General features: G+C 43.6%; 1 protein-coding gene across 1 annotated transcript in view; it reads left to right on the top strand.

The window, feature by feature from the left end:
* The window catches only part of LOC145341258 (uncharacterized), a 183,085-nt gene that overhangs the window by 151,207 nt on the left and 18,614 nt on the right, over nt 1-13,264 (top strand). Inside the window, exons 37-41 of the mRNA XM_080186185.1 lie at nt 2,091-2,198; nt 3,365-3,436; nt 3,865-3,993; nt 9,981-10,088; nt 12,771-12,929. Of these exons, the coding sequence (XP_080042311.1) occupies nt 2,091-2,198; nt 3,365-3,436; nt 3,865-3,993; nt 9,981-10,088; nt 12,771-12,929 (576 nt within the window). The remainder of the gene's footprint in view (nt 1-2,090; nt 2,199-3,364; nt 3,437-3,864; nt 3,994-9,980; nt 10,089-12,770; nt 12,930-13,264) is intronic.

The following is a 13,264-nucleotide window of genomic DNA, read 5'->3' as shown; positions in this document are numbered from 1 at the left end:
AAGAGAGTGAATGTTTACAGTGATGGATGGTGGAGGGGTTGGGGGGGGGGGGTACAATCAAGCAGGCTGCATTGTCTTGGATGGTGTCCAGCCTCTTGAGTCTTGTTGGAGCCTCTGGCAAGAGGAGACTATTCCATCACACTTCTGATTTGTGCTTTGTAGATGGTCAACAAGTGATGGGGAGTCAGGTGTATTAATATAGCTGGTCCAGTTCAGTTTCTGGTCAGAGGTAACCCCCAGGATGTTGATAGTTGGGTATTCAGCAGTGGTAATGCCATTTAATGTTAAAGGGAGATGGTTAGATTCTCTCTTGGTGGAAATGGTCAATGCCTGGCGTGAATGTTACTTGCCACTCAGCCAAAGTCTGGATATTATCCAAGACCTTTTGCAAATGAACATGAATGTGATTCAGTATCTGAGAAGTCGTCAATGGTCCTGAACATTGTGCGATCAACAGTGAACATTTCTGACCTTTCAAGGGAGAGAAGGTCACTGATGAGGCAGCTGATGATGGTTGGCCGAGGCCACGACCTCAAGGAAGTCCTGCTGTGATATCATGGAACTGAAAAGACTGGCCTTCATCCACGGCAGTCATCTTCTTTAGTGCTAGGTATGACTCCAACTAGTGGAGACTTTTCCCTACGATTCTCATTGACTACAATTTTGTGGGGCTCCTTGTTGCCACACTCAGTCAAATGCTGCCTTGATGCCAAGGACAGTCACTCTCACCTTGAATTATGTTTCTTTCTCCATATTTGGAACAAAGCTGTGATGAGGTTACGAGCCGAGTAACCCTGGAAGAACCTAAACTGACCATCAGTGAGTGCATTATTGCTGTGTAAGTGCTGTTTGATATCACTTGTAACTACACCTACCATCACTTTGGTGATTGAGAGTAGACCAATGGAGTGGTAAATGACTCAATTGGATTTATCCTGCTTTTTGAGGACTGGGCATATCTGAGTAATTTTCCATGACAGTGGATAAAGCCAATATTGTTGTAGCTATACGGGAACAGCTTGGATAGAGATGTGGCTAATTCTAGAGTTAGGGTCTTTAGCTATTGCAGTATTTGGTGCCTCAGCCATTTTTTGCTATCATTTGGAATGAATCTAATTGACTGAGGATTGGCAACTTTGATGCTGGGGACCTCCAGAGGAGACTGAGATGGATTCCCACTTGACATTTTTGGATGAAGTTTGTTGCGAATACTTCAGTCTTGTCTTTTGTGCTGTTGTGGTGGACTCCCCCTTAATTGAGGCTGGGTGTATTTGTGGAGCCTCCTCCTTCAGTTAACTGTTCACCATCATTCGGGACTGTTGCAGGACTGCCAGATGTTGATGAACAATTAGGAGATGGATGCCACTGCACACATGGTGCTGTATAACGTCCAAGAACTACTGCACAATTGGGAAAGAAAAGTAACATGATGCCTCAATAACAGGCTCTTACAACGGAACCATCACAAAAAGATGTGATTGGTGCTGCCTGCAACAGGAAGATACGAAAGACATGTTGGCTGGAATTTTACCGTCCCACCTGTCACGGGACTTGGAACAGGCAAGGGGGAGAATGAGAAGGTTGTTAACCTTAGGCAGGATTTTATGGTTTTGGGGGGAGCGAGGCCATAAAATCCTGGCCTTTGTCCATTGTTACTGGCATTGTGTTCGTAACATCCCACTTCACATCTGAAACCGCAGGAGAAGAGGGAGAGGGCCATGGAATATCTAAGAATCTAAACAAATTGCAAGAGCTGCATCACAGTCTCTTTGTATTCATAATTAAGTGGGACGCAAACATGATAGAGCAGAAAAGCTGACTATATCTCACTAATGATATAAACTGTGATATAATCAGTGAAGAATGCATTTGCAAGCAACATATAGTTACCTCCGTAGAATCAGCAGTAGGAAGCATGCTTCATAGGAATAAGTAGTCTGCTCATTTTTGAAGTGGATTATGTGATGTGTGGGGTTATGTGGCAGTGTGACAGTGCATTAGGCAGGCACAAACTAAGAGTTAAAAGTCATATTCAGAATGGCCACTTGGTCAACTTGTGCTATAATGATTGTGTTAATTAATCTCATTAGGATACCAAGGACCTCCAGGAGACACAGGACTCCCAGGACCAACAGGATTACCCGGCATCCCAGGAAAACCAGGATCTGTGGGACTGCGTGGCCCACCAGGCTCCAAAGGTAAATTGGAGTAACCAGAAGCTAGTGACGACTTCAATAATGACTATTTAAAAGTGGGGAAGTGGTAAGAATCCAGAAACTACTAAAGGAATGTTCAAGGCAAAACAAACTGAAGTGTTTTCCCAGATAAGTTTCTATAGTGATCATATCCAGGAGCTTAATTCATATAAACAGGATCACACAAAATATACTTCTTCTGTTTTACGGTCTGCTTTATTGGTTGGAGTCTTGTTTATTTCTGCTTCAAAGAGTCTGAATTACATAGCATCAATAGTATTATGTTCATTGAAAATGGAGGACTCTACAAGAAGGATTCACCCCTGGCTGACTAAGGAAACTAAGGATGGTATCGACCTGTTTAAATTTCAAAACAACACTTGGCAGTTAACTGTTAGTCACCATTACCTAGTGCATTCTCTTTGGCAATGCCTCGACTAATCAGAGTCTACTTATGAACCAATCAGCATTCTTTTAAATTTATTAATGTTCCTTGAGGATGTAACAAGCAAGGTCAATAAAGAGGTACTAATAGATCTAGTGTATTTGGCATTCAATAATGTGCCACATAAAAGGTTATTGATCAAGAGCTTATGGAGATGGAGGTGATATCTTAGCATAGATAAAGCATTGGCCAATGAACAGAAAGCAGTGTAGGGATAAATAGGTCAGTCTCAGGCTGACAAACTGTAACTAGTGGTGTACCACAGGGATCAGTGCTTGAGCCTCAACTATTTGCGATCTATAATGACTTAGATGAAGGGACCAAGTATATTGTAATCAAATCTGCTGACGATATAAAGTTATGAATCATGGAGACGTCTTTCATGGAATTTAGATGTCATTTTCAAATCCAGCATGTATTGTCCTTTCCTATTTACCCTTGAGAATATGGTGGTTAGTCATCTCTTCTAGATTGTGAAATACAGGATCAAATCTTTGGCCTAAACTTTTTCAAAACCTGAACTTAACAGCCCAATCAATAGAAGACAGCCACTTCAAAATGCTTAAATCTTTGTTCTGAGAAATCTTTCAACTAGGGTGCTGATTTACTTTCGGAACTGTTTTCAGCTAATAATATCAGTAGTAAAATCCTCTTAGACTTACCTTGGCTGTTGTCTTTAAAAGAGACAATTAAGGTATTAAAAATGATCTCCCCTTTATTCTAGGTCAACCTGGATCACCTGGTTTACATGGTCTAAATGGATTGCAAGGACAAAAAGGAACACCTGGACCTCCAGGTAAAAGCTACAAGATTATTACCTGTAATTTTACAGTTAAAGTGTTCAACCATTCCTTTCAACTAACTAACTCTTGAAATAGATGCCAGTAGTACCCAAACAACATCTTATTGCACTGAAATTTCTGGATGCTGATATAAATCATATCCCTCTGATATAGATAGCACATTAGCTCTGGGTCATAAGTAGAATTCACACCTAAATATTGTCATGTCAAAACAGATGCCCATCACATTGACACCATTTTGTGAACACAGATATCAAATACATTTAGACAAATTGTGCCAATTCTCTCAGGTTTTGTTCACTTGGTTGCTATTTTTTCATTGTTGCTGTTTGATATTAGAGCATTAATTACCTTTAGTTTATAACTTCAGCTTTACCCTCTGATGGGTCACACGAATATTAATATTTCTGTAATTAAAAAGGACTGAGTGAACTTGGACCAGTGGGATCACCAGGACCATGTGGATCAAAAGGTGAAAAGGGTTCCCCAGGACCTCCAGGAAACCCTGGTCAATGCCCAAAGGGTAGAGTAGGAGATCGAGGACCAGAAGGTAGGAAAGTACGTTACCTTAAGGGATCAAGTTTTTCATTTATATTGCACTACTAGACTATTTAGATTCTGTGTGGAAAGACAGAACCAGCTTTCCTCATTGGCATTGCTTCCACAGGTGGTGTACCATGCATTCACTGTCCTTGGTATGGTTTTGAAGTGGTGCCATCCAAATCAACTTTCTGATACTCAAACAAATGCATATCCAAGGATGCTTTGCCTCCTTCACCATAATGGTATTACTTGTGCAAACAATTTGATTTGACTTATTATTATCCTGTGTATTAGTATACAGTGAAAAGTATTATTTCTTGTGCGCTGTACAGATAAAGCATACCGTTCATAGAGACGGAAAGGAGAGGGTGCAGAATGTAGTGTTACAGTCACAACAAGTGTGTAGAGAATGATCAACTTAATGTAAGGTAGGTCCATTCAAAAGTCTGAAGGCAGCAGTGTTGGTACGTGATTGCAGACTTTTATATCTTTTTCCCAAAGGTGGGAAAGGGTATTTCCCAGGTGCATGGCGTCCTTGATTATGCTGGCTGCTTTCCCAAGGCAGGGGGAAGTGTAGACAGAGTCAGTGGATGGGAGGCTAGTTTGCATGATGAACTGAACTTATGTTTGAAGTTTGTACTTATTGAAAGCATTTGGTTTGCTTCTCCTCTTTGTGTTTTTCCTCTGTTCCCCCTCATTTTGCTAGATAGACTCTTAACTGCATTAGACGCTTTGCTGTGCTTTTAAAATCATATGCTAGATAAGGTGAACTTTAATTTACAGAGACCTAAAAGGATTGTAGAGTCTTCTGGCCTGCTGGCACCCCTTTACCTGTCAATGGAAGACATGCTGAATGTACATAAGAACATAAGAAATAGGAGCAGGAGTAGGCCATCTGGCCCTTCGAGCCTGCCCCGCCATTCAATAAGATCATGGCTGATCTGTCGTGGCTCAGTTCCACATTCCCGCCCTCTCCCCATAACCCTTAATCCCCTCTCTTATCAAAAACCCATCAACCCTCTTCTTAAAAATATTTAGCGAGGTAGCCTCCACCACTTCAACGGGCAGAGAATTCCAGAGATTCACCACCCTTTGAGTGAAGAAGTTCTTCCTCAACTCCGTTCTAAACCGCCCCCCCTTTATCTTGAGGCTGTGCCCCCTAGTCCTACTGTCCTTTCTGAGCGGGAAGAGTCTCTCCACCTCTATCCTATCCATCCCATTCATCATCTTATACGTCTCAATGAGATCTCCCCTCATTCTTCTAAACTCTAACGAGTACAAGCCTAGTTTATTCAGCCTCTCCTCATAGCTCAACCCCCTCAACTCCGGCATCAGCCTAGTAAACCTCCTCTGCACTCCCTCCAAGGCCAAAATATCCTTGCGTAAGTACAGCGCCCAAAACTGCACACAGTACTCCAGCTGCGGCCTCACCAATGCCCTATACAGCCGCAGCAAGACCTCCCTACTTTTATATTCAATCCCCCTCGCTATGAAGGCCAGCATCCCATTTGCCTTCCTGACCACCTGCTGCACCTGCAAGCTGGGTTTTTGCGACTCATGCACAAGGACCCCGAGGTCCCTCTGCACCGCCGCCTGCTGCAGTTTTTCTCCACGTAAGTAATAATCCTTCCTACCATTATTTCTACCAAAGTGGACCATCTCGCACTTGCCAACATTAAATTCCATTTGCCAGTTCCTGGCCCATTCGCCCAGCCTGTCTAGATCTTTCTGCAGACTCTCCTAGCAACTGAGAGCTGCACCGACTGCCACAGGGGCACATTTCAAAAAGGCAGGTTGTGCTCACATTAGGAGGCTTCACTGAGCTTCTTAAACCATTTATGCCATAAGAAAAAGTCTAATTTCGTACATTAGATAGATATTTGGATAGCAGCTTGCATTGGACAAAGTACCCATGCAGAAATAACCTTTAATGAAGTGATTATTATTAGAATGTTGGCCATTGATTGAAGGCTTAGATATGTGACAGGTTCTAACATTGTGCAGAATTTTACATTCCCCCACCAACAAGTTTGCAAGGTGGGATAGGGCCATAAAATTCCTGGGGTGGCCCTGGCCTAACCTGACCTCTCTGCAATTTAACAGTGGGGTGGGTGAGGCCCAGCTCAACTTGACTGTCTATACTCCAACTGAGGCCCTTTGACTAATTAGTGACAACCTGAGAACTGTTTCTTGCCCAGCCTCAATTTTCAAGCTGCTGGGAGAAGTTCAGGGCGCAGTGGAGGGAAACCTCAAGTGACCGGGCTCAGGCCTCAGGCTTTCAGTATTGGATGCTTCTCCACTGGGTCTAACACTTGCTGGTGCTTCCCTCCCCCACCCCTCGGCTTCTTTTCCAACACCTCTGCCACCCTGTGCTCACCCTTTAGACCACAATCCCCGCTCCCCCCCACCTGAGACCACACCCCCCTCCCCATACTTGCCTGGCCCTCCGGGACCTCTGGAGGGCCATCCACTGCAACTTCTGGCGCTAATGAGATTTAGAGAGCTGCTAGCCAATCAGATTAGCTGACCGCTCACTGAGGCAGGAATTCCCCCCGAGTGAGAAACGCAAATCCCATCTCCATGGAATTAACTAAATGGATGTGGGGCAGTCGATATTGACGGCGACGCGTTTGACATTGACTCTTCAGATGACCAGCAGGGAAACCCTGCCATCCTTAAAATCCTGACCACTGTTAATCTTTCATGGAATGAGTGTGTCACTGCCAAAGCCAGCACTTGTTGCCCATTCCTAATTACATTTGAACCAAGTGGCTTTCTTGGCCATTTGAGAAGCAGTTAAAAGTCAAGCACATTAAGCAAACCTGGATTAAAAAGAAAATTGTCCATTGATCAATTCTAACACTAACCATTGAGAAGATTACTCCATCTTACACTCTTCATTTGGATACTTGGAGACATGGCTGGGTCCAACGTTGCTTCATGTAGTTTCACCCAGTAAATGTTGTCACGTTTTTATGTTAGTGTTGTACAAAATGAAGATGTCTGTTGTCATGTTGTATTAATTCTTGTTTTGATTTGCATGTTTGCATCTGTCTTTGTCTAATGCCATCACATGAATCCTTAATGCATCCTGCTGTTTGGTCATGGCCTTTATGAACTGAATCCAGGCCCTCCAGGTGAGCACTTCAATATAAAAATCACTTGAGTTTTAGTTATTAAAGAAAATTGCTTTTCCCACATCAGTCATTAGTGCTGGTAGCTGTATCGCAGAAATGTGCAATTGGTAATTCTAACTCTTCTCTTGATCCAGTGATCCAACATTGTACACTGTATCCCTTATACTAAAAAACACTTTGTGGAAAAATTCCCCCTCAGTGACATTGGTGCAATAATCTTACTGAGGCTGTCTTCTGTTTATTTACATCATATCAAGGTGCCACTCAGTGGCTGCAGCACACAGGTCAGCCTCAAAGTCTTTCCACTGCAGACCTGAGTGGAGCCAGCTGGTTCTAAACCCCCTACTGCACTACTCCTTCCCTATTGGGTGATGCTCCACTCGCCTGCTAGGGGAGCTCACATTCTCCGATGCCCAGGGGAAGATCTGTAGAGTGGAAACCTTCGCTTCTAAAGGAAGCGCCATCAAATCATTGACACAGGTTCTTCCTGGGGTTGATTGGTGGCAGGACTGGATCTGGGGGTGTGAAGCGGAGTGCAGATCTTTGCTTCTAAAGGAAGCGCCACCAAGCATTGATGTTAGTTCTTCCTGAGCTCTTTCTTCAGTTGGGGCGCCGGTCTGTCCTACTTCCATCTCGGAATCCATGCCCTCATCACCTGGAGGGCAGGCTTAGGGTCGATTTCTAGTTGTGGCTTGATGCCGGCAGTGGTTGTCCCTAGGGCTGGTAATGAGGCTTGCACTGGCAGAGGCTCCCTACTCCTGAGATGGTCCAGGTGATTCCTCACAATTTTGTCCTGCACTTAGACCTTATAAGACTCAGCACTATTTTCTCCATTACGATCCTGGGAACCCAACTGAAGCCATCCCTAAAGTCCCTCACATAGACTGGGTCGTCGGTTTTGAATGTTCTGTCTGTACTTACAGAATCATAATTCTTCTGGTTCTCTTGTTGGGACTCCACCCTCCCCGCCAGGCTTGGGAAAAGTCAGCTTAATTTTGTCTGATGCCTCCATCTCATTAATCATTCCACCGGTGCAATTTCTGTCGTTGTGTGAGGGGTAGTCCTACTGTTGAATAAAAATTGCACCAGTTAGGGCTCTGTGGATGCTGCAGGTTGCTTTCTCATGCCGAGTTTAAAAGTCTATATCGCTCGTTCAGCCAACTCATTCGATGACAGGTGATAGGGTGTTTGATTCATTTGGAAAGCATCAAGGTCTGAAACTCGGTGCTTGTAAAAGCAATGCCATTGTCAGAAAGCAGGGTTGCAGGTATCCCCTGTGTCCAGACACTTTGTCGTAGTTCCTCAGTGGAATCTATGCAATGTATCCAAACATTTGGAATGAACGCCAACCATAATCAAGAACGTGGAACCCAAAAACAGCCTGGCAAAGTTTACATGCAGTCACACCCAGAGCCTACCAAGCCACGCACATGGATGTAGGGAAGCTGAGGGGGAAGTTTTTAATTCTCTTGGAATGACTCACACTGTTTGATCAAGTTGGTAATGTCTACATCACCATACACAGCCCCTGAATAGCACTTTTGTCTTCAAAAGCCCAGGCTGACCATGGTGTAATTCCATAAGGAGTGAGTCCCTCATCATTGAGTGAGCGGCACATATACCTCAGCATTCCTCTATTGATCTATTGTGCTCCATGGACTTAAGATAATACATAAGATGTAAGTTCCCAATTGCATTCAGAGAACAGTCACCAACCTCATTTATCTATCTTACCAAGGCCAGATGGGCTTCATCAATTCAATAGAATTAACCCTTTTTTTCAGACTCCGCCTGCACCTCTGTTATTGTCCCCTATCTCGCTGGTCACAAAATTGGGCTCTGTATTGCCACTGATCTCAGCACAATGGGTATGGAAGAGGGTTTAAAAACAGCAGTGGATTGGCTTCTGGCCAGTTCTAACGCAGCTCTTAGGGAGTATGATAGTTTAGGAGTCCCATTTGTGTGCCAGAAGTATGTGGAGTGGACAGATCATGATATCAATCAAAGTTTAATGTTGGTTTGGCAACAGACCTGACATTTTGGACCTTTTAGAAATGTAGGCTGGCCTGGAGAAATGTAGGTTAGTTTTAACTCTCACATGTCTTGGTACCCTGCTGGGCTTGCAATAGTATGTCTAACTTGAGACTGCATGCTGCAGTCATGAAGATGGTAAAAAGTCTGACAACACCAGCAGAGAGCATGAAATTTGTATGTTGTCTGTATCACCTTGGTCAGGCCTGGGGCAAATTACAATCCCAGTGCCAACGAGCCATCCATCATGAACTTCTGGCTCATGGTCTCATATTTTTCCTGGCTTGTTCTTGTGCTTTTCTGGGACACTGATTTTCTGACCCTTTCAATAATGTACTTTTACTCCACAAACATCACTCCCAATGTGACACATCAATGAGTATGCACAAGGTTTGGCGCTGATGCTCCTAGATTCCTGAGTAACTTATTGGAGCGTCAGAGCCTGATCTTGAAACATGGACATAAGGAAGGAGTGAGAAATATCATTCATTGAATAAATATCTCCTATAAAAGTTAGGATCATGCAGCAATTTGGATAAGTACGGCTCCTCTTTAAGCAGACAATATATTCATCAAATACTATGGTTTCTAATGTACTTTGCTCAAATACAGAATGTGTGACAGAAATATAACTTTTATCAAGTACTACAGTGATTTCATTGCAGTGTTAATATACGCCTATTTGCGACAGTAATAAATAAACTATAGTTTCTAACATCTGTCGAAATGCGGAATGTATGACAATAATATAACTGTTCATTAATCTACTTTAGTTACTAGGACTGTTCATTTCAATATGTCCAATAAATTTGCATTGAAATTACAGGTCCACGGGGAGCACCAGGACCTCCAGGTTTAAGAGGACCACCTTGCGATATTGTCTCCACTGGGCCGCCAGGAGATCAAGGTCCACCAGGTTTCGATGGTCCACCAGGTATGAGAGCTTTTGCCAAGTCACTAACCATCGAGGAACCTAAATGAAAGCATTCGTACTCATTTCACCAGAGTTTTGTGTGGGATTTGATCCCACTGGTAATCAACCAACTAATTGCCTTGAGAAGGATGGCGGGAATTTTAATCCAACCTGCTTGCCAATGGAGAAAATGTTGTGTTTGGGCAGGGTGCAAAAGCATTGTTTCACCAGACTCTGTGGGTTTCCTGTATGATGAGTTTGTTTTCGGCTGATTCAGTCAGTAGATTGAGCACTCTATACTGATTACTTCTTATTACTAAGACATATAATTATTTACTGTTCGATTCTTCAAAAAATAGCTAAAAAGCAATGGGAGAATGGTTATTTTTCTGTGCAACATCCTAACACAATTGGAATTCTGAATGTGTGATCTTGGCTACATTGCTTTATTGCAGAAATGCACTCTTCTCACCCAGAATTCCACATTGAGATCTTCATACAGTCCACGCAGCCTGTAAATTCTTCAGGAGAAAGGATGAACAAAATCTCATAGAGCCCTACAGTGCAGAAAGAGGCCCTTTGGCCCATCGAGTCTGCACCATCCCACCCAGGTCCTATCCCATATCCCTACATATTATACCCACTAATCCCTCTAACCTACGCATCCCTGGACACTAAGGGGCAATTTCTTAGCATGGCCAACCAACCTAACCCACACATCTTTGGACTGTGGGAGGAAACCAGAGCACCCAGAGGAAACCCACACAGACACAAGGAGAATGTGCAAACTCCACACAGACAGTGACCCAAGCCAGGAATCGAACCCAGGACCCTGGAGCTGTGAAGCAGCAGTGCTAACCACAGTGCTACCGTGCCGCTCATGGAACATGTGCCTCTCTATTACGTGATGCCTCAGTCTCATTCCTTCTTGTTCCTCTCACATCTGTTAACATTTGCAAATTAGACAATCCTCATTCAGACTCCCTCATGTGGCACCCAGAATGTCTTATTGTGGGTGGGGGGTAAAAGTAACCCAAGCAGTCTCATGACATTAAGATGTTGATGGCAGGGCCAGCTCTGTCCAGGTGCAAGCCACATAAATAGATATTTTATAAACCTTTCTGCAACAATCTTATTCACTCCTCAGAGTGACATGATGACTTGAACAACAACTTATATCCGCAGCTCTAACATACAGTCATAGGACCGTACAGTGCAGTAAAGGACCTTCGGCCCAATGTCTGCACCAACAAAATCTGCCACTAAATATAGTAAAAGGAGAGATTATCAAATAAAACTTGACACCAGGTGCACAATGAGATATTTGATTAGTGTTCAACAAGAAAGTTTTAAGGAGAGTTTTAAAGGAGAGGTAGAAAGAAGGAGAGATTTAATGAGGGAATTCCAGTACTTAGGTATTGATTGCTGAGGGCATGGCTGCCTGATTAAAATGAGGGATGGTTAAAGGACCAGAATTGAAAGAATGCCCCATCTTGGAGGCTGCAGCAAAGCTGGAGGAGGCTGCAGTTATCAGGGAAGGGCAAAACTGTGGCGGGATTTGAAAGTAAGGATGCGGAGTTTCAAACCAAAGCATTTCTTAACCGGGCACCACAATGGTACCACAATGGTACAGTGGTTAGCATTGCTGCCTTATAGCACCATGGACCTGGGTTTGATTCCAACTTTGGGTCGCACAACTTTGAGTTTGCGCATTCTCCCCACGATTTCCTCCCACACTCCAAAGATGTGCGGGTTAGGGTGATTGACCATGAAAAATTGCCCCTTATTGTCAGGGGGATAAGCAGGGTAAATATGTGGAGTTACAGGACTAGGGACTGGGTAGGATTGTTGTTGGGACAGACTCGATGGGTTGAATGGCCTCCTTCTATAGAGATTCTATGATTCCAAGGTTGATGGGAAAACAGGACTTGTTGCAGGTTGGAATACAGCAGCAGAGTTTTGGACGGCCTCGGTTTTACAGAGGAATATGGGAAGCTGGCTAAGAGTGTGTCAGAACAGTCAAATCTAGAGGCAGCAAAGATATGGGTGAAGATTTCAACAACAGATGAGCTGAGGCAGAGGCAGAGTTGTGCTCAATTCCTCAAATGGTTTGGTGCTCTACCAGCTGTTGTTTTAGCTTGCTGCCAAAGATCCATAGACCATATAGTACTTTTTTTTAACAGTTGCAATCATCTATTCCAATTCTGCTGTGCCCCAGTGCAGTATTGCCCAGCGTCACACACAAATTATAGTTGGTATCGCAGGTAGATATTTTTAAGGATTGACCCCCACCACCGCCCCACCCCTAGTTTATGACGAGGAGGATCCTGGAGAGTTGTCAATGCTGAGAATCCTTATTCAGAACTGCAGCATCAGAGAAGACAGATTTATCCCTGCTTATGGCTCATATTGTCTCTATCAATGAGTGTGAATTATGAACTTCATGTTACTTTATGAAAAATTCCGATACTGCAACTTGCAGTAATAGAACAATGAGAACAGGAGTGAAACACAAGTTTCTTTACTCAGTAGCCAGAGGGAGATCTGCATTAAAGCGTAACGCTATAAATTATAGCACAATTATAACTGTGTCATATGTGTATGATTGATGCTACCTAATGGGTATTATGTGGTATTACTTGCTTTCATTGTTAGATCATCTGCCTAATTACTTACATTCAGCCATCTTGTCTTCTTTTACAGGTCCTTCTGGTTTCCCTGGTGACCCGGGGGCCGCCTGCACACCGTTTAAAGGGGATCCGGGAGATCCAGGTCTACCAGGCAGAACTGGCATTCCAGGTCCACCTGGAGTGCAGGGCGCATGTGGCTTATATGGTCCTCCAGGGCCGCCAGGTCGCAAAGGTATTTTCAAAGTACAATTTTAAATGGATTTTTCAGTAAGATATTGGTATTGCCACGTGCCACAAGAGTACCCAATGCCAATCCGCGCCACCAGATCTGAAATCATTGTAGAAGCGGCAACTTTACAAATAATAAATCCCAGTTTCATGATACATACCAGAGATTGATTGAAATTGTAATAACATTTTATTGATTTTGTTTCGCCTTTTTCCACAGAAGCATTAAAAACCATTTGGCACATCATGGCCGGAATTCTCTGACCATTAATGCTGGCAGGATTCTCTGGTCCCACTCTGCCTGTCAGTTTCCCACCAGCATGGAGTGACGTGAATGGG

Source organism: Carcharhinus amblyrhynchos, chromosome 3 (assembly GCF_965287045.1).
Source record: "Carcharhinus amblyrhynchos chromosome 3, sCarAmb.v2.hapA, whole genome shotgun sequence".
NCBI classification, from domain to species: domain Eukaryota; kingdom Metazoa; phylum Chordata; class Chondrichthyes; order Carcharhiniformes; family Carcharhinidae; genus Carcharhinus; species Carcharhinus amblyrhynchos.
Note: the sequence above shows the minus strand (reverse complement) of the source record. Positions and strands in the feature narration are given on the sequence as shown.